General features: G+C 45.2%; 1 protein-coding gene across 1 annotated transcript; it reads right to left on the bottom strand.

Annotated features, from left to right (window-relative positions):
- Window positions 1–806: 806 nt before the first annotated feature.
- On the bottom strand, window positions 807–15857 carry VASH1 (vasohibin 1). Its single transcript, XM_066552647.1, has 7 exons — window positions 15597–15857; window positions 10631–10719; window positions 9480–9536; window positions 8398–8472; window positions 7050–7431; window positions 6525–6637; window positions 807–5941 (listed from the first exon to the last, which is right to left on the bottom strand). The coding sequence occupies exons 1-7, from the start codon at window positions 15855–15857 to the stop codon at window positions 5869–5871; spliced, it is 1050 nt and encodes a 349-aa protein (XP_066408744.1). The 3' UTR covers window positions 807–5868.
- Window positions 15858–22377: the final 6520 nt, after the last annotated feature.

The raw sequence follows: 22377 nt of genomic DNA, 5'->3' as shown, positions 1-22377 counted from the left end.
CATCTGAAGTAGATGCTTAGAACTGTGCAATTGCTTTCCCTCAGGGCAGAAGCAGTTCATGTAATTAACTTGGCTAAGATGGACTATTGCATGCGCCTTTCTCTTTGGAATAACAGGTCAGAGAATGTTTATTCCTTTCCTATACACACTGTAGGCTTGCCTACATACTGGCCTTGGTCCCAGCTATTACTCATTTCCCTAGAGAGAAGGGGTATGTTATGCATGAAAGATGATAGCCTGAATAAAGTTGGATCCCCTTGCTGGGGATCCTTGCACTGAATCTTGCAGCTGACTGTCCTTTATTAACCCAGCATTTGTCTTGAGAAGTCCTGGTGAGGTCATTAGTCTGGAAGGTCACTAAGCAGACTTTGAGGAGAATTGCTTTCCAGGCCAGGAAGGGAGACTGAATTGTACATTGACAAGTTGAGCAGTGCAAGAAGAGGTTTGTATTAACCCTTACGGCATTGTTTGGTACAGTATTGTAAGAGTGAAATTTTTGATGCTGCCTGCGCTGATTTTTTTTTCCCATCCAGCCTGACTGATGGCAGTTCAAGAGGGAAAACTTGAATTCCTTTGCTAAACAGCCACATACGTACTTACTCTGGCAACTGCCTCTGTGTGCACAGACATACTCACCTATTCAGATGATTAAAGGAGGATGAGGGTTCTTCCATGTCCACTAGTGTAGCAAGTAAAGGACATCTTCACATAATTTGCCTGATACCATCACTCAAGGCTGTCCCTTTGACTTCCTGCTGACATGTAACGGGAAGGTTTAAAGCAAAAAAAAGGACAGTACGGACAACTTGTTTTCTCTGCACAAGCTGAGAGCAGTACAGAGGCAATTTTATTGTCTAAGTGTCAAAGGAAGATGGAAGAAGTATCAACATGAAGGCCATGGGAAGTGCAGTAAAAACCTAAATCTAAATAAAAATTCTGTGTTGGCTACATAAGAACACAGAACCACACTGATTAATTACAAAAAGACACACATGATCCTGTTCTTAAAGAAACAAACTTTCAATTTCTTAGTTCTGAGCTGTACCAGTGATAAAGATGTAAATGGTTTTGCAGCACCTATCAGTGCTGGAGTAGAATACCGGTGTGCATGGAAGGGGACCGCTCTGGTCCCACTAGCACCATCTCAACCCTGACCTGGAGGGAAACCTCTGCTCTGCAGAGATTATGGGGGATTCAGGAACCTTCTGAGCCTAAACTGAGTTGCTCTGGAGCAGAAAGGACCAGGGCACCACTGAAGGAGAGTGGCTGTGATACAAGTAAACACCTGCTCAGAAGACACACAAAAATACTAAATTCCCTAAGGAGTTCAGCTTGGCTGTAGAGGGGCCATCTCCACCTTGCTCTGGGAGAGCAAACATCAAGCCAGAATAGCACTTGCTTTGTTAAGTAAAGTTATAAATCCATAATGCAGGTCTAAATGTTGTCAGGACAACAGTGCAAGGCCACTGGGATGTGTGGTGTTATTTCAGCCAGACTTGCATACACAATACACCTGGGACACCCCCTGCCTATACCTACAGTTTGATCATCAGGACCACTTGAAATGCTTCACTCAGAAGAAGCAGGTAGCTAAAGCAACCACCTGAATTGACTAGCCAGAGCCACTGGAGCAAGGTCAAGCCAGTCTAATCCAGACTCTTGCCCTTTGGCTAACAGGAGCTTTCTTCTGGTCATTATGGTTTCTTAAACTCTGAAATTTTAAGGACAGTCATATTCCAGTCTATACCACACCACACATGAGTCTGCCTTAGGGGGCAGGCACCTCATTAAGGCTTTCACCTGAAATACTTAAAAGAAAATTCATCCTGTTAAGCAGATTTGAAAACAGCAATACAACTACTATGTGAACAGAAACTATGTTTCGACTACAGTTCTGGATTCATTTATTCTGATAGATCCAAGGAAACAGTACTGACCCATACCCTGGCCCACAAATAAAATAGTAACTGAAAAAAAGCACTCCACTCCCACCTAAAACACTTGCTAACACACACCAATTTCCTAAAGACTCCTTTAGCTTCTACCAGTAAAAAAAAAAAAGGTTAGTATGTCACAGACTGATGGACACCCAACCCTGCTCCTTAATGTACAAAGTTTGTATCAGAGTGATGCTGTAGCAGAAAGTTTTGCTCAATTAATGAATCTGTCCATTAAAAAAATTGCAGTTGGCCAGGTATCAAGGGACTTGTCTACATAAAAGTATAAAGAGGGGCTCTTATTTCAAGGTTTGCATTACATTTAGAATAGTTTTGCTAGTAATAGGTCAGCATTTGTTGAAGTCTTTCAAAGCTCACCTCAGCTTCACATACAAAGCAGGCAGTGTCTATACATTCCTAGTGTACAAACACAGTTCCTTTCCACAGAGCTCACAGGGCTTGTACTGCAGAACAGATATCATGTGAGACTACTGAACAGTGAAATTTAGATCACAGAGCTACATGAGCGACCCTATTAATATTTAACATTAAAAAATTAATAGGACTCCTTGAGATCCATCTTCCTTGTTCTGCAGGCACTAAAGGAGTATGACTTACATTATCTTTCCTTCTGTGTAGCTCTAAAGCCTGCAGAAGTGAAAAAGACTCTCATCACCAGCCTTTTTTCCTTATGGTTAAAGGCAGGCAGACCAGAAACCAGACCAAGTAGGTGGGGGAGGAAAGAAGTCGAAGTGCTAAACTTTGTCTTGCACTGTACCCTCAGCTTTCTTACAGCATAAAGCTAGATTGCATTAATCCTCTCTGTCATGGAAGGATATGGTTTTGTTTGTTAGGAAGGAAGCAAAGCTTTGTATTGAAGTGATTCATCCATTACAAAGATGGGGGGAGAGCAAGAGCAAGAAGGGGAGAACTCTATGGTCCTTTTCCAGTTTCTTGTACCATCTCCTGAAGTGGAGATACAGAAACAGTAAGGAGCGCGAATTCTACACAGAAACACAGTAGAAGGCTTGAAATGGTAACCCTGTCTCTGCCTGTATCCATCTTGAGAAGTTAATCAACATTAGATACAAGCAAAGAATTAAATACTTCCTAACATATATAATTGTGCAACTAGATCTTGAAAGAGGATGTTCTTGTCTAGCTGCAGCTGAGGATTAAGAGACATTGAACTCTACCTGTCATTCATATCTTAAACATCCATTTCCTTTGCTTTTTCTAAGCTAATAGCTTTTTCTAAGCTATTGGCCTCAGTTACATCCTGCAGGAAAGCTCTTAATTACAAAGTCAAACAAAGCACTTTGTTTGAAGCCATTCTGCCCTGGTGATCTAACACTGCTGAACACCCCTGTTGCCCTGCGCCCAAGAAAGCATCATTAACTTGCCGCTGACCCCTCACTTGTTTCATCTGTTGTAAAGTCTTCTTCCCACCCCCACATTTCCCCTTTCCATCTAAAATAGCTCAAGTCTGTCCAGTTATTTAATATTCTCTGTATTAAACTACTAATTATTCTCAAGAGCTCTCCAGTTACTCTGAATTAACTAACCAATTGAATAAACAAAGTCATAATTAAGATGTATTCTAGGCATCTTTTATAATTTTCTTTAAATTCTGGATTTCATCCACTTTAAAATAAAACCTGACAGTCAGTTTCCCCTTGCTGACTGCTGCTTATATTTATCATATGATTCACAGTGGCATCTGAACTTTTAGTCTGCTGCATAGTAAACATTATGCAAAGGCAGTTTGTGGTTTCCAAGTGGCCCATATTATCTTTTGACATATTTAGTGTCTGGATGCTAACAATGATGTAGCCTTTACAGCTAACATCATTGTTAGCATCCAGACACTAAATATGTTAATTTACAGCCACACAAAAATGACCAGAGGACATGTTCAAATGGGTGCTTGGGTCACTGCTGCTGTTAACTTCAGTTGTTGCATGTAGCTGTAATATAAGGGAGGGGACAGATGTTGCTCTGTACTGTGGAAACTGGCATCCTCTTCTGGATTAACCTTCTCTTGGCTCAGCAGCAAGTTCTGCCACCTTCTTACAGATTTTCCTCTTGGTTGTAGAGCACAGCAGAAAAGTACAGACTACAAAGGGAGATTGGAAGGACTGACTGCAGTGGTATGGATACATCTTGCAAGTTACATCACTATTAAGGATGTACAATTAGGAACCTGTAAGGTCTGAGTTAAATCGCTTGTGGGTGGTGCTTCGAGGATTAACTGCTTTAACTAGGCAGAAGAGCTGATTTGTTTGGGGTTAAGAACCCATTCTCTGCCACCAAAATAGCTCTACCTATTATGAGGATGTGGCACAGGAATACTGTAACAAAAAAACTAGTAGAGCTAAGCTCCATCATGTTTCTAACAAAGAAAAAAAGGAAAGAATAATCTCAGTTCTAACAAAATTAAATATGTGGTATTTCAGAAAGTGTAGCTCCTTGTCAGTGCTGTGATAAAACAAGACTGTTTCTCTCCAGGATACTCCCACTCCCAAGCTCAGTTTATTCATCCCCCAGATCCATGCATCCAAATCACTTTAAGACCATGCTGTTCTGACTTCTGGAAATCCCACTGTTCCCATAGCCTAGGCCTCAAACAGAGATCCTGACAATACTCCAGATTTCTGACAAGCATTACACTGCTGAATCAGTAGTACAACACTCCCCCAAAAGAAGCATAGGAAGTAAAGGCCACAAGTGGCAGAAAGGCCCAGCCCAGCCCTTTGGGAAAGGTTAGTATAAATGGTGCTATTACATACTGCAGCTATCCAAAGAGCCAGAAAACAAGCACAGCTCTGGCACTGGGGTGGGAAACTGCTTTCAGGAGGTTCCAAAACAAGCTGTCAGGAAAGCAGCTGCAATTTCCTTGAGCAGAGCTTCTCACAAACAGGTGTATGCAACTCTGGCACTAACACAATAGGGAGGAAGGAGCAAGAGCCTTGTGGAAAGGAAAAAATGCTTGTAAAACCTGTTCACATTATTACATTCTTCTTTAACTTTTTACTCTTAAAACTTGTACCTCAGTGACTGAAGTGCCTGCCACAAGCTTTCTGAGTAGCAGCCATCAGAAGTTAGTAGAGAAGGCTGATGAACAGATGATGTGAAGTTCAGGTTCTCCACCAGCCCCCACCCACCCCATCTCCATTACTAGAAAAATTGAGCTCTCTATGCCTGTTTTTATGTAGCAGTGGTATAGGCATATCCTGATCCACTCAACCACCAAAGGGCCTACAGCAACAGTTCACTAGCATTCCACTGTCTACCCCCTCAGAGACAATGAAATACTTTGAAATAGGCAGGACTAAACATACAAGATGTGTTTTTTCTGGATAAGAATACTTTGTATGGTCAATAAATCAGGCTGAGCAAATTGAGACCTACTCTCACAAGAGCAATGATAAACAAAGTGTTCATAATGACAAAACCAGGAGTTTTTGTACAAGATTCAGGGGCCATCCCATTCCAGCATCACTTCTCCCTCAGCCCTGCAGGCCTTGCAGGGGTTGAAAACTGTGCACACAGGGAAGAAGTACTGTTGACAAGATGCTCCATCTACTTGCTGTCAAGGCAAAGATAGCAAGTCCACTGACCCCACTCACTTAATATTCTTCCTGAAGTGAACTCCCACTAATGTACTTATTTTTTTCTTTTTTTCCTTTTTTTTTAAAAATACTTAAATGAATTAAGATGGTCACCTCTCCCAGAAACAGGCAGGCGAATCCTCTGGGACCCATGGGATCCAGCTCTGGGACTGGCCCACTAGTAAGCACCTGGGAAAATCAGCACTCTCTTTTGCTCCCACTCCCCTGTTCCATTTGTCAGAATCACTGCAGGTGGATCCAGGTCCCAACTGTGGCCAGCAAGAAGTCCGTGGAGCCAGGCACACAAGGCACAGCTCTCTTCATACCCGGATCTGGTACCCATTAAGGTCTGGCATGGCTTTGGAATCGGCAGGCTTCTTCTCACCAGATGGCCTGTGAGCAAAGAAGGTAACAGCTCTTCAGAAACTGTTTTCTGTCAGGTGATGCTGCAGATAGAGATGGCAGCACAGGAAAAGGTACACAGAGCTTCATACTGATCCTGCACTACTGAGGACAGGATTATTCTGCAGCCTCCAGTAATTCTCCCAATGATCTCAACAGAACAGAATGCAAGTTAGGAAGTAGGAGGTCCACTCTGGAACCCTAGGTTATTATCAGGAAAACAACCTTGTTGACAGCAGAATAATTTTTGGAATCTCTTTGAGGCACAGGTCTGTGAGACACTGGAGCTCAGACCCATGCATAAAGTTAAAAGTCAGCTACCAACATCACTGTCTGTTTGAGCTACCTCCTCCTCCCTGTCAAAACAAGCAAGCAAAACACCCCTCAAATCCCTATGCAATGATAAACTCACAATGGTACTGACTAGGGAAGAATGCTACTGCAGGGCAGAGAAATATCCACTGTTCTAAAGAAACCCAGTAGGACATCAGAAGGATCCAAAACCAAATGGCAAGGTGGAGTCTGAGTAAAACAGATAGTCTAGATAGGTCTCCTGCCCAGCAGCCTCACTCACCGTCGGTCCCCACGGCTGTTTCGCCGATGGGGGCTGGCCTGACCTCTTTGTGGGGAGGAGACATCTTTCTTTCTGTCCTTGGTGGGAGATGGCGGTCCAGTTCCTTTCCCAATCTGCCAGAAAAATAAAATTAAGAGCTGTATGAGCAGAAAGTCAATGTGAGTAACAAAGCCTACAAAACCTAACAATTATTTATTATATGCAGAAAAAAAAAGACAAAAAGGCAAGGCAAGTGCATCAAAAATGCAAAAGCCAGAAAAAACAAGTTACAGTGACAACTATGGCTCCAAGGACTGTATACAGTCCAACCTAATCACAACTGCAGCACTGCACAAGGATCCATTAGGGGACCAGCCTGTATAAAGTGGGTGGTATTCAGTAAGAAAGAGGTCCCAGCCTCCAATTCACTTTCCACTCCACACATCGAGAAGTAGAAAGTTTTCAGTCACTGCATTCCCCCAGTACACCAAGCAGCCAGGCAAGGCAGTGGATATAGCAGTGAGTTACTCCATCCTTGCTGCTTACCTTCAGCCTCATATCACGGGCATGTCTCTCGAGCTCTTTGCGAAAGTCTTCCCGTGTTAGCTTGTCTAGATCCAGGATGGAGTGCTTCCACTCAATCTGCTCCACACTGTGTGGGTCATGGGACACGCAGTGGCCCAGCTTCACCTTTTTCAGAGTGTGCCAGCAGCGGCGATAGGCCTCCTCGAAGTCAAAGATGAGTTCGCTCAGTGTGCGGAAGACAGGTGCTTTGTACATCAGCTCCTCGCGGCGGCTGATGCCCAGTGCCCCATAGCGGCCGCCAAAGTTCACCCCCAGCACGATGTGTCGGAAGTAGTTCCCTGAGAAGTGGGTTTTGAAGCTGATGGGGAAACGGTCCAGTGTGGTCATGTTGTTGGTGAGGTAACTGACAGCAGCCATTATTCAGGAAATAACTGGTGGTAACAGTTTCCTGACAAGACACGTCCTACCTGCTCCAGACCCTCCCAGCCTGCTTAGCAGATTCCCCATTGATTCAGGCATCACATAGACAGGATTTGTTCTCCAGGTCAAGAGCCCAGCTCATTGCAAGTTGCCCTACTTTCATCTGGGTTACGGAGAAAACAGACTTGGCCTCTTCAAGGAGACAGTCAACAAAGAGAAGTTAATTTTGATGCAGAAGTTGCAATGCTAGCACCTTAAGTGTACTGTATTCCATAGCTCCCAAACTGTTAACACTGCAGCATTATTCCTTGGTATGTTTTAATCTGTTTCACTAGCTACTGTTTCATACACCTTCAGGATAAAAACTCACCAACCTCTACTTTTGAACCATTCTCTCACCATCTCTGCCCCTCCAGGTGCATGAAGAACCTACAGCCCAAGTACCACAAACTAAATCTGGAAGATAGCTAGGAAAGATGTGTACTTAAAGATAACACACATCTAGATCTAATAAAGGTATTGCCTAAGCTAGTAAGTGACATACACCATAATTAGAAGTTGGGGAGGATCCATAAGTTATTTTAATGCAGAACACATAGAGGCAGTAAGGGAACAATGCTATCCACAAAGGATATCCTAACTTAACTCTAGCTAGTGTTTTTGCTCCTCTTTAGATGCTCTTTTGTCCTTTATAATCTTATATGGCTGACCAGAGCAGCACCACCCTTCTTGGTGAAGGAGGAGCAACTGCAATTCTCTGATACTTTAGAGAATTGCTTGGATTTGGATTTCATTGGTGGTCTTTTGTGGGAGAACTGGGGAGGAAAAAAAAAAGGAATGAGGGGCTTGGTGACAATAGTATCACCACCCTCAAAGCATCACAAGCAAGAGAGCAGAGGCAAAAACACAAGGATGGGCAGACATGCACAACTCCAAGAGGAAAGGATACATTCCCAGGATCACAGCTTCCAGGCATTTTATTGGCAGGGCCTCTTTGGTCATTTCTTTGGCCAGGTCCATCAGCCTGCAGAGTAGGACAAGGGAAAGATGAGGACAGTTAGAGGGCTTGTGCTATGTACTGTGACCAGTTCAGCCCTTTTGTACTATAGGTAGGTTTCCAGGAGAGAGGGTGGCCCACAGAGGACAGGGAACAGAACAAATATCTTTAAGAAGATATTAAATCCAAACCAGGTCTCTGCCACATGCTGTTGTTACTTCCAAGGAATTCACTTCAGTGAGTTGCAGCAAAACTACTTACTGGCCAACCTGGGTTCTCAGGGAGACCACAGAACCAACGTCTCCACAAGTAAAACCTTCAAAGTGTTTGCCACACGAGGCTCAAGGACAATAAGGCCTTTTTCTTGAGCATTAACCCTAGTCTCTATTCAGTGAGTACCATGGAGGAGACATTGCATTGATTACTAGGACTTTAGACCCACATAAAACTATGGACTAGACCAATAGTAAGTCAGTCTTGGGAGATTCTCCATATGCTCTTCAAGAGAGTCAATGAACATCAGGTGCTTATTGCCAGGAACTTCTGGGGCAAAGCAGTTCCCAAAATCTTCAACGAGGAGAATACCCTTTCTCATTCCAAGTATGAGTCACCAAAAGCTTAGTGAGCCTAGATTCTGCAAAAGCATTCACAGGAGCTATGAAATCAGACCTGTAAAGATAGTTGGCTTTAACAAAGTTTTTGTAGAGTAGGACCTAATTTCAGAATCCCTCAGAAGTTCATATAGTTACATTTCAATTAGAAGCAGGCAGAATATGCACATTTTTGCAATATATTATTTTGGGTCCACTCGATTTACTGATTCATGACAAAAATACTCTACTCTTGAGAAAGACCAGACACAGCTATGCCCCAGGCAACAGACAATAAAGTTACCCTAAGCAGGATGCAGCTGCAGTAATGAAAGCCCTAAGTGCCATTAGACCTTGGGCAGGGCATGGAGAAAAAGCAGTGTGTATAGCAGGGCTCCAACAACAAGGAAAGGATTAAATGTTGTAGAGGCTGCCAGCACTTACCCAGTCAGAGGTCTGCTCTTCTTAATCTCAAAGAATTGTGTCCCAGTGTGATTGTACCTGGCAGCAAGAAGTTAAGGGCTTGGCAGCTTGGAAAGTAGAGTTTGAAGAAAACTTGTCTGAAAGATGTTCATGTTATTTACTATTCTCACAGCAGAGTCATGATCCCACAAATGTGGCAGCAACACAAGAAAATCCCTACCTCACTTTCCTGCATTTCCCCCATTTACATGTCCTCCTTATTTCCGCTGTATTTCCTTGTCAATTCTTCTCTTCCTCATACCCACACACGGGTTTCCACTCCAATTCCCAAAGGTTTATGCTGACAGCACATGCTCTGCTCAGCTTTCCAGTTACCAGGGCAGAACAGTTTGATAAACCTCTTCCTGCTCCAATCTGCACATAATACATGGAGCAATGAAACATTCAATCTTATTCGAAGATTGACTGGGATCCAATCCAGAGCACAACCACCCTGGATGGGTGAGAGGTGCCAAAAGGTCAGCCTTCTTACCTTGAATTAGGGCTGAAGCCAGAGATAGATCTATATCTCATCAGTGAGATTAGACTGTGTTTGCATGGCATATACCTGCTCTTCAGCACAACAGGGATGGAGAAATCTCATTCCCAGAACACAGCCACACAGGCAGCTCTGCATATAAAGGGGCAGCATATCACAGATGCATAAAAGCAGGGTGGCTGAGTGTTGTTTAGACAGAGAAGAGTGATTGAGGAGGATGACCTGAGAAGGTTTGCCCATCACAACTCACCCACACCTTAACAATGAGGTGATGCAGTTTGCAGTACATCTGACACTTGGCTGTCAGGATCTCAGATATGTGTGTTTTTAATGAAATACCACTGTAAAGCCACTGACCTAGAAGAGTGGGTTGTGGGGAAAGGCCTTTGACAACATGCTCATTTGTTACATGCAGTGAACAGAACCAGAAGGTAACTTGGGCAAAAAAAGAAAAGAAATGGAGCAGCAAAACAAAACATTATCCCAAGTCCAGCTTCCTGTTTTCAGGGAACAAGTTTCAGTTCTCCTCCAGCTACAACAGGAGGAGCTTTTCTGTTTGTCACAGGGAAAGAAAGTCCTCTTGCTCTTTCTTCTGGGTTATCACACCAGTGAGTAAGGTAACAGCAAAGGATACTGAAGCTCCCTGATGTAGCGCTGCACAGCTTCCAGGCGCTCAGGGATGGGGGTGGACGGCTGGAACACAGGCACACTTGGTATGGGAATCTGAAATGAGGAGCAGAACATAAATCACTTCTTCCAAACCTTTCCAGCTTCTTGCTGAACTCAGTGGCACATAGCTACAGGGAGCATGTTCCTCTGAAACCAGACCCTTTTTGCTGCCCAAAGTGACCACAGAAGAAACATTCCTCTATTTCCACAATGGAAATTGGGAAGGGATTCAGAATGAGTTATCACCACAGAGCTGCAAGAGAAACTATGTGAAAAGGTCTTGCATTTATGCAATGTTACATCAGACAAAATAGATAGAATTAACTGACAAGGCAAGATACAAGACAGGAAAGCAATCATCTGAGGGAGCGTGGCCTCATCTGAGTATTGAAACTGAAAGGCACAAAACAAAAATAAAAGAAAGAGGCAAAAACGGACAATGAGTTTTCCAATATCACCAGAAGGTGGAACAGTCCTGCAAGCAAGGGTAGAAAGGTCCTTCACTGCTTCCTGGCATTTCAGATGAGTTGGCACTGACTAGGACACCGGCTTGACAGCATGACTCCCTGCCCTGCAGTGTCTGGTGTTTTGAATTACATGATCAGAGAACGACTTCTGGATGTTCACCTTTCAGACTGCTGTCCCATTCAGAGACCTCAGCCTTACGGGTCCAGTCCGATTTTCCTCACCATTTTCACCATTTGCTCTGCACGGGATAACCATAGTCTTGTCAGCAGCTGAGAAAATCTCATTCCCAGAACACAGCCTTTCTAAGGAAAGAGAAGGGACCTGTTCCACAGGACAAATAAAAAAAAGACACAAGTTTGGGATGACTGATAGGCTTGGAGAAACAGCCCACCATTTTCTCTCTGAAAGATAGCTCATACCTTGTATGCACCTTGCTAATATCAGACTGCATCTTTTCTCAGTTGTTTGGCTTTTAACATTTCAGTTCCTCCTCAGACTTCCCCCAGAGCTGGCCTATCCACAGCTATGAAAGAGTGAGTCAGAGCTAGTTCTTCCTTTGAGCCTTCCACTCTGCTGTGCACAACTGCCTCTGCTGGACATGGTTTCATAGCCAGTGGTACTGCTTAGTGCACCCTTCACGTGTATTTCTGTGGCCACTCATTTCCATACACCTCCTTCTTCTCTCCTGTGTGTTGGTACAAGTGACTGGTGAACCAGGTCAAGCACCTGGAGCAGCTGAAAGCTGAGCCAGCAAGCATGGGTAGTTTTCAGCCAGATCAGTTCCCTTTCCTGGCTGGCCACATGGTTGCACTCTGCTTGTGCTCCCCCACGGTACAAGGACCAGAGACCTCTTAACCTTGAGATGCTGCCTCTCACATCATGCAGAGGCACCGGCTGCCTCACTCGCAGGGGGCAGCACAGGCACGGTGGGAGCAGATGTGAAACTGGGTTTGTTCAGCTGCAGCAGGAGCAGGGAAGGCTCCAGAGAGTGGCACAGGAATGGAGCCATCTCTGGTAGTGCATGAGCTGAGTCAGTTTGGATGCTGTGAGCTGACACACTGAGTCATAGGAAATAATTTCCAGGCAGAAACAACGAAAGAGGTAACAATCAGGGCAGGCTGACTATTTAATTTTGGCTTTTTTCTTCAGCATGGAGACTTTAATGCTTCTCAGCGGAGACAGACATTAAGTGCATGTTGACAGCAGAGACTAATGATTCTGGGTAGTTCCTCCTCCCTTTACTAGTACAGACCCCTGATCTCTTTTTCCTCAAAGGACTGCGCAACACTGAGACAGCATAATGGCAATCAGTTCAGCAGGGGACTAGTTAATGTGGAAGAGCCTCCTGCACCTCAAGTAATTAAACTGATGAAAGTACACTGTGCACTCTCTCAGATCTGGGCCTGCAGCCCAGACTGGGCTACAGTTTCTTTTTGCATCAGGTCTATAGCATTTTAATAGGACAATAGAAGCAGAAGTAGAGGAATAAGTTCTCCATCCCTCAATTCCACATTGACAGGAAGAGATCCTTATACGTTTTTCTTCCCCAGCATCATCTAGGGCATATCTCCAAAGAGCTATAAATATTAGTTAGCTTTCACAGTCCTTCAGAAAGCAGAGAGAATTTATTTATAACAGAAAAAATAGGCAATCAGATCTATTTTGACTTCCCTTTAGCTATTATGAAAGCCCAAGAGAGCCCAGATTTTCCAAAGTATATAACCTCTGCCAGGCTTAGCAGACCAAATGAACACACCCTTGATCCCTCATCACTTGTGTGGAGTAGCTGCATCACCCCACTCCTAGATTCCTGCACCCTGGCAGGCTGTCTATATGCATGGGATTGGCACTCTGCTTTTAGAAAGGGGATTCTAAGAACAACCAAGATTTTCATGTACAAGTGTGCCATGCTGTATATGAGGAAAGGCAGATGGGAGCGAGGCACAGGCAAAGCTCCACCCTTATCGGGATCACAGAGGTGCTCCTCTGGCCAGCCTAGTTTAGCAACAGTTTCTTTTATGGTACTCATGTGTATCCAAGCTCCTCCCTACTCTTCCTTCTGCAAATAACACAGGAGCAGTATCAGCCTTGGTTGAGAGCCTGACTGAAAAAAACCAGATTATTTTTTTGGCTCTCTTGTTCTGAATCCATTAGATGCAACTCTTCCTGTCTTTGCCCTCATAACCATCTCATTTAAAATCCATGATTTCTTTATGAGCCAAGCACACATCACTTTGTACTTCCAGCTTGGACCCATTTGATGGTTCCAGCAGCCTGAAGCAAGGCAATACCCCACCCTGTTGCTGGAAAGAACACAACCTACAGGAGAGTGGCAGTCATCCCAAGTCTACTGGAAGGAAATAGAGACTAGAGGAGCCCTCTGAGCTCTCAGACTCCAGTGAGAGACACAGCCCCTGAAGCTGATCTGTAAACATGTGTCTAATTACAGCCTCCTCCGGTCATCATTTTATAGTATTTTAGTTTATTGACAACTTTTTTGAGAGCTGTTTCCCCCAACAACCAATGCTGGCTATGGTCCATGGCCAAAATTTTGGAGTAGGTAAGTCACTGTGCCATTCCCAACACTTAAAAAGGACTATTCACCCTCCAGCATGGAGAGAACCTGGCTACCTGGCTTTTCAAAGGAGCTAGCCTTGCAGAGTACACTTACTACTCTGATTCTCATCTGTTGCACCAGCCTTTCAAAGAAAATTGATGGCACAGAGACAAGTAGTGATAAGCACCCCTCAAAGAAAAAAACACATCCCTACAGGGGAGAAGGAGCTAAGGAAACAGAGCTCATCCATCCTTGTGGTTTCCTGAATTCCAGTATCCTCCCAACTATATATGCCGAGTGAGCTTGGGAATGGCATCTCAGACGGCAGAGTGCTGAATACAGTTGTCAGATCTATTTCCCAGGGGTGCTAGCAGATGCAAAAAACCCCTCAACAACCCAAAACCCAACAATCCTCAAAACAAAACAGCCCAAATTTGCCTCTTACCACAAGACCTCAGACCACTGGTGTCCCCTAACTGTAACCCTCTTGGATGAAGACTCTAAAGTGAGAACAGGGGAACTTCTTCACATAAGACCAAAACAAGGGACTGAACACTGTATTTCCCCACCCATCATTCACTGGAGTCTTGTTTGTCACCTTCTTTCTTCCATTTCCTTCACCATTTTTGACCAAATCAATCCTTATGGTTAGGAAATTAGGTAGTGTGTGTTCTGACTGGTCTGAAACATGTTTTCAGCCTTCACCTAGGCTCAGGACAAAGTCACAGGAAAGGAAGGAAATCTGAAAAGGAAGGAAAAGTCTAATGGAGTTAGAATAGGGACTGTAATCAGGACTCAGGATTTGTTCCAGCTGCTGCCACTGATGCCTCTGACTCTACTGCACAAAGGATGTTGTATTACATGCTTCTCCAGAATTCCTCATGGAAAGCAGTATGGATTGTCTGTGTAGTATATAATAGCATGTTCTTCCATACTTCAAATTACCTTCCCAAGGAGGTAAGTCCTTGCTAAAAAAAGCCTGAAATGAAAAAGCATCATCTTTTTGTATCTGAATTTCCCCTATTAGAGTGATGGGAATACTCTTATAACCCACCAATGGGGTGACACACCAAATGTTTGCAGTGTCTTTTGTTCACAGTATGCCAATAAAAGGGAGAGATTTTTCTCCAGCTAAGATGCAATACAGATAGCAACAATCACAAGAATTCACGCCGAAATGTTTCAGTATGGTACAAGGCTCAGTGAAATGGTCAGTGGTTCCTGTTTTCATAGAGTTCTCTGCAACAAGGCCAGAACATGCTTGGAAATCACACCTGACCCTATACCAGCAATAAGCTCTGCAAGCGCTTGCTAACTCCTCTTAAAAGGCTTGGCATCAAAAGTCTTTTCTGACAGACACAGTTCTGTTCCAGAATGCCTTTTGGTGTGGGAAACTGTACCCAAACCAAATTTCTTCAGGTGCGAAGTCTCACCTCTGTCTGTCTCAATTCCCCGCCTCCAGTATTTGGGCTCTTCTAAATTTAACTCTCTTCATCTTTTCATCATTTATCCAGTCTTTCCCTTTAGCCACTGCCCATTCCCCCCCTTTACCCTGCAGGCTGCTCACACATTAGCTACCTGAAGTCCGTTTTCCAGCAAGGCCGCAGAAGAAGAGGGTGCTGCTGGCGCACCAGACAGGGCAGAGCCCCGCAGATGCCCTCTCGCACTCCAAGTTATAGTGTGGCTTTGCTTCCAGCAAGTGCAGTCCCGGGGCCCGTTTTTCCCAGGGATCGCTCCCGAGCCGGGGAGACCGGCCTCCTAAGGGCACAGGCGGGCGCCTCCTCCCAGCGGGATGCCGCCGTTTCCCCCTTCCCTTCGTCCGCCCGGCGGGGGACGGTCCGCTCCGGGCGCTTCCGCTGGGACCCCGCGCCGCACCAGCCCCGGGGTGGGGTGGGGGGGGTCTCACCTTGGGCAGGTCGGCGGCGCCCCGGATCCTCTGCGCCACCCGCTCCCCCTCGGGGTGGATCCTGCCCACATGCCGCCACATCCGCTCCCAGGTGGGCTCATCCACGGGCAGCCCGCCGCGGTTGACGAAGAAGGGGACGCCGCCGTCGCGAAGATCCTCCTCGCCCTCCTCCTCCTGCTGCTCCTCGTCCCGCGGTGCCGCCGCCTCGCCGGACGGGGGCTGCCTGGCCGCCGCGGCCCCGTCGCCCCCCGGCATCGGCATCGCCGCGCCCGCACTCAGCGCCTGCCGCCCGCCGCCGGGCCGCCGGGGGCCGCGCCCCGCATGGCCGGCGCTCCGGGCACGGGGCGTCACCGCCCCCGCCTCGCCCCCGGAGATATCAGAGCGGAGGGTTCGCCGCGAGAAGGGGAGAAAAAGCCGGGCGGGGCGGTGCCGGGTGCCGCATCAGGCCGCCGCCGCGGCGGGGGAGGCGCCGGCGGCCCAAGCGCCCGCGGCAGTGACGGCGGGCACCGCGCGGGGCGGGCCTGCCGCCGGGGCGCCCCCGCCGCGCCGCCTCCCGGGCGCTCCGCGGGGCGGGCGGGCACGGCCGCCTCCCGGGCGGGGGCTGCATGCGGGGGAACAAAGCCCGCGCAGGGTGGGGCGGGGCGGGGCTGGGCCGGGCGGGGCCGGGCGCCGCTCCCGTCCGCCCTGCTCCGCCCTGGGCCGGCTCTCAGCGTGCGCCCACCGCCGTAGCGGGGCCGGGCTGCCGCTGGTGGGGCGCGGCCGGGCGAGCAGCGGTGTCGCTGCCCGCGGGCGATAAGGCAGATAGGGACGATAAGGGAGGCGGCTGCGGCCGGGCGATAAGGAGGCGGGGCGGAGGGCGGGAGCGGGCCCGGGGGGGCTGGGGCGGGGCCGTGAAGCGGCTGCTGAGGGGTCGCGGTGGGGGGCAGCGGCGGCCACGCCGGGGTCTGTGCTCGGGCTGTGGGGGCGTGAGGGACCGGCGGGGCCGGGCCGGGCCGGGCCGGGCCGGGCTGGGCTGGGCTGGGCGGCCCCGCAGGCCATAAAACACTGCTGGGAGCCAGGGGCAGGTGTCCGTGTTGACATAGCTTTGAGGAACGGAAGAGCTGGGATAAGCTTTCCAGGTAGGGAGCAGTGGGGGATGGAGGCCGTATTCTGATGCTCCTGTAGCACAAAGCAATGGTGAAGGATGGGCTCTTGTGGAACCGCCCGCTTATCCAGGGATGTGCGATACATAGCCAGTCCCCCTCAAGGGAGGCGCCCACCAGGACTCTTCTGCCTGGCGAGAGGCAAAATACACCGTATCTAAGGTCTGGAGATGCACCACAAGTAGAAGACTGAGTGTTTTGCTCTGCTTCATCATCTGGTTTTGTTTCAGCTCTCTTGTACTGAGAAGTGTGAACTCTCATGGGAGGTTCTCCACATGCTGCAGGAGATTTTTGAGCATGTTCTCCACTGTGTACCTGCTGCAACGGTTGTGTCCTCATCTATAAGAGCCAGGTTGTGTCTCTAACGCTGGCTGTGTTTTCTCACCACCCTGCGGTATTAATCCATGTTGAAAGCTCTAACATATAAGCATTCTGTAATTTAAGCACCAAGTACAAGAAATGTGTACAAATTACCGGGTCAGCTGCTGAGGTACCCTCTGAAGGGCATCTCAAAATACTTGCATTTAGCACTCCAAACAAAAGGCTGTGGTTCAGCATCAGTGTGGGTAAATACATGCTGGTTGCCATGGAATTTGTTGTGCCCTGAGAACAGGCTATAGCATTTACAGAGCTGGGTAGAGGATTTCAGAGAGAAATTCTACTTCTTCTGTGGTGCTCTGTAGGCTGTTGCTCACATGAGATAATTTCTGAAGGCACAATACTTGAACACAGTTTTTTGTTGAACTCAACATTGCCCAAAATGCTGAAAGGTTGATTTTTTTTTAAAGGAAAATTAGGCTAAATGTGTATCCCTGCTTCTGCCTTCCAAACAAATCACCAGCATCACTTCATAGAGCCTACATTAACTTCTGTAATACTTAAACATATATGTCACTGAATAAGGATTTCTTTTGAATGGGGACCTTAAGCATTGCAGATTTATCACCTCTGCAAAGTTTTTATCGTTTTTATTGCCTTTGCCTTTTACTTGTGAGCAGTTGGTGGTTGGTTGAATTTTCCCCCTTATATCTAAAGAGGCAGCAAAGCCTGTGACAGGAATCACTCCCCAGCCCCTGAATGGACACAGGAACAGTTCATAACTTCCCATGTCCTCAGTCCCTCTAGAGACATGGGATTGGGAGTGTGCCAGTCCTGAAATGGCAGAGGCCCATTGGGGGCATAATCTGCATTTTGCTTGAGGGGCAGGTGTATTTCCAGTAACAGCACAGAGGAAAGGACAGGGAGCAAGAAGTTTAAATGCTTCTTTTAGAGCTGTATTGCCTCCCCTGGCTGAAATTAGGCACAGCTGTCCATAGAGGCAAGGATGCTTGTTTTGATTCTGAGCTCCAGCACTAATTCAGGGCTGGTAGTTCATATGGCTTGCTGTACCTCAGCTTTTCCACCTGTTAGAGGGAAATGCTAATAACCCTGACTTGCAGCCAGAGATTTTGTAAAGATTAGTTGGCATTTTTGGCACATTAACAACTATTCTTTCTTAAACATAAAAATAGTTGTAGTAGAAGTGAAATACAATTCTTGTATGTTTCATGTCTTAAAATAAATTCTCAAATCTCAGCTGGAGGAAATGTAGCTGATAAGTATCAACAGACCTCAAAATAAGCTTATCAAGGGATTTTTGTTTCTATTGGATAGTTATAAGGCAGCATCCCTCCATTCTGACCATCACTTAAATAATCGGTCTATAGCAGGAGGTCTGTATTTTAAGTTAGTACCATGGCACTAAGCTTTGCCTAGCTGAAAAAGGATAGAGCAGAGCCATGCCAAGAGAGCCAGTGCCTGCAGTGGGAACTGGACACAACTGAGGTGACAGCAGAGGACAGAGATTCACTTCCCCTTCTGCACAGCTTGTGCTTCCGTGCTATGGGGGGCTGCTGCCTGCAGTGCAGGGTGTGTAATGTGCATTAAACATTGCCTTTCACTTCTGGCAGCACACTGGCTAGGATGATGAGGGACCAGAAGGCATGCAATTTCTGTTTAATAACAACATGAATTGTTCATTTACCTGTGCTCTGTAGAGGAAGACTGTGCAAGTGCTCTGAGAATGGTTTAAATGGGTGAAACTTTGTTAAGACAGACTTAAGTTTTGCTGTCAGTGAAAAAATAAAAAACATTGATAAAGGATTGAAATAAAGGCAGAAATTATTAGACTATATAAGTTATTTTTTTAAGATATAAAATATTTGATAAAAGTATGCAAGTGGCATGCAAACCATTTGAGAACTAAATTCTTTGCTCTGTTCTCTGAGGTGGGAATTTTGTCTCTATTAGAGAGGATCTGATATTAGTTTCTGGGAACATGGACTATATGGATAGTGAATTATATTGTTCCCTTTCTTTTATAATGTCTTCTAGACTTTGTTAACATTGAATTATTTTTACTTCTGACAATCATTTGTTCTTATGGTGTAGTTTTCGGTTGTTTGTTTTTGTTTTGGTTTTTGTTTGTTTGTTTGTTTGTTTTTGTCTTCAAATACAGTGTCTTTGTGATCTTGCATAAGACCATTTAAAACACTTAGCAGAGATTTCTTCTTAATGGCAGTTTTAGGCCACTGTTTAGTTACATTTTCTTAGTGTGAACTGGAACATTGCAAACATTGTTTTTTCCCAAAGTACATGATTCAGGGTAACACTGAATGTTGCTTAGAGCATCATTCATAGAGTAGGGATTGTGCTGTCTTTACCCAACTTGGCCTAACTTTTTGTCATCTAAGGTTCTCTGTGGCACTAACTTCCTTCTTCTGTAATTGTTTTGGACTGGGTTCCCTTTTCTGTATTACTGAAAGAGCTCTGTGAAAAACCTCATGTGACAAATCAGCATATTTCTGAATTTATTTCCCAGAGTAATTAGCTTTGAGACCCCTTCCTTCGCCCTTCCTTCCCCCTTCCTGCCCCTCCCTTTTTTTAACTTTTCAGTTGAAGATAGAGGTTTGAAACTCATTGTCTAAATGGTGTTTATTGATGTGTTTTCTTTCCCTGTGTTTAGTTTTCTCCAACTCACAGTACTCCCTTTAGCCTATTCACACAAATGTCTTTATGAACAGTGAAATTCTCTGCTGTGCAGAAGCCCCTGCTGAGATCACTGTGCTGCTGAGCCGTTTGCATGTGCTGCAGTAGACCTTTGCTCTGAGCAGGAATTCTACCTTTGCCCCTAAAGTTGTTCTTGCCTTGGCTCTAGTCAGGACTACCTATGCAGAAAACAGCAAAGCTTTTGTTTTTTGATTACAGCACATGTAATATTTAGTCTGTCTGGGAGATCAACCAGCAGAGCAGTGCCAGAATAGCCCTGTTTTGTTGGCAGCTAGGAATGACTTCAACAGAGACTGATATAGTGACTCCATACATTTTTTTCTTCATTCAGGTGCAGTCATTCTGATTTCTTTTCATGTGTAGATCACACCTAAGAGGAGACTTAGATCCAGTCAACCTTTAAAATGCCAGCAAATATTTATGAGACTTCTGTATTTGTCATAGAATCATAGAGTGGTTTGGGTTGGAAGGGACCATAAAGATAATTTAGTTCAATTCCCCTGCCATGGACAGGGGCACCTTCCACTAGATCAGGTTGTTCAGAGACCCATCCAGCCTGGTCTTGAACACGGATGGGGCGTCCACGACTTCTCTGGGCAATCTATTTCAGTGCCTCACCACTCTCACAGTAAAGAATTTTTCCCTAATATCTGATCTAAACCTACCCCCTATCAGTTTGAAACCATTCCCCTTATCCTGTCACTACAAGCATTTGTAAAAAAGTCTTCTCCAGATCTCTTGTAGTCACCCCAGCTTTGCATACTGAAAGTGGGTCTACAGGAAAGACCACAGACCGATATGATTGCACATTAAACTTTACTGAAATGAATACAGCTATAAATATACCAGGTATAAAGGACTGTACTTAGCTGGGAAGGAAAAGGGCTTTTTTTCTGAAGGGACTGTGGAATTGCAAAAAATTGTACCTGTTTTAAAGTTCATTAACTTCTCCAGTGAGCTTTTGAATAAAGGTAGAATTTTATAATCAAATTCCTAATTTCCTTTTTGTCTGCCTGATATTATTTTCTAGAGATGGAGAGGAAATGGGCTCCTATCCCATAAAACATTTTTCCTGCTCTACACTGATACAGAACAGACACTTCTGAAAGATTTAACTGGAAACAGAATGATGAATACACCAACAAACAGGGTATTTATTTTTTTATTTTTGAAAGAACTGCTTTCAAATCCCAACAATGCTTTGTGTGAAATAGAAATCTAAATGTAACATTCCTCAGCTCCAAACTAATGTGCTGAGCTTGGTCTAGCATGTGAGCCTTTCTTACAGGGGTTACAGTGACCATTCAGTTGCACATGAAAAAGACACCACTTCTGTACTAGCTAGGTCAGGAACTTATGTGGAGCCATAGGTTTAATTCCCCATGCCAAGTCTCGTGCATGCAGTTTGAACTTCTGTCTAATCATTAATGCTGCAGATTGTCAGTACATTGTAGAATTGGTGCTGACATTTTTTATCATTTTCCAAGTCAAATTGATACTGATCAGTTTTCTCTCCACAGCTTGGTCCTTAGTGTCTCTGGTTCTAACTTTCTCATTTAGTAGTAATAGATTTTTAATTTTTTTTCCCCCCTGATACCTAAGATAAAATCATTGCAGGAAAGCAACTTTCAAGTGCTGCATGGGTTTTAGAGTTCTGTATGCATTCCCTCCTCTCTGGTACTCAGTTCTGTCTGCACTTCCCTAGTTTTCTTGTTTGTATGCCTGCAGCATATTTGCAAAACATGGAAGTGCTACTCTTCTCACTCTTCAAATGGAGAAAAGAGATAAAGAACCAGCAAGTGCTTTTATTGTTGGTGAAAAGACACCTGAGCAGGATGTGTGATCACTGATGTCATGAGCCAGGCAACCACCTCCATGCAATGACACCTTAATGTACCAGTACTGACTGGTTCATACAGGTTCAGCAGTGCTGTGTCATGTGTGTTTCCTGGCTTGGGAATCTGCAGCTCAGAGCACTCTGCATTGTTCTCTGCTGTGAACTGTAAACATGTCCTGAATGGCTTGTCCATGATCCTGCAGGAAGACAGTGGCAGACCAGGGACATAATGTGAGTTTTCTCCTAAGCAGCAAGCCAACCTTCTTTATTTTGGTTTCTAGGCTACATAGATTGTAAGTGAATGAAAATTCTGTGCATGTGGAAAGACTTCAATATTTTTTGGAAGTAGGTTAATTCCTATAGCATGGTAGGTTTGAGGGTCTGGAGAGGACTGATTACCAAAGGATTAGCTATGCTAAAGAAATAGTTTATTGTCACTTTTGGAAATGCTTTATTGATGTTAGAGTAGAAATGCATAGATCAGTTGAACTATACTGGTCTGCTCTGTTATGTCATAAACTGAAAAGAAGATAGCAATTTGTTAATATTATAATACATTGAGGAATGTATTAGAAGAGTATGAATAAAAAGTTTCATGAAAAAAAAGTATCTGCCACTATTAACAAATGGCACATTGTTTTCATCAGTGTTAATCTCCTGGCTCTTGATTTCCCCTCCTTCCCTCTTCCTGTTTCATAGTCTTCTCATATGTTCCCTAGTTTGCCAAAACTTGCTAATCTAATAATTACACTTT

Source organism: Molothrus aeneus, chromosome 6 (assembly GCF_037042795.1).
Source record: "Molothrus aeneus isolate 106 chromosome 6, BPBGC_Maene_1.0, whole genome shotgun sequence".
In the NCBI taxonomy this organism is placed as follows: Eukaryota; Metazoa; Chordata; class Aves; order Passeriformes; family Icteridae; genus Molothrus; species Molothrus aeneus.
Note: the sequence above shows the minus strand (reverse complement) of the source record. Positions and strands in the feature narration are given on the sequence as shown.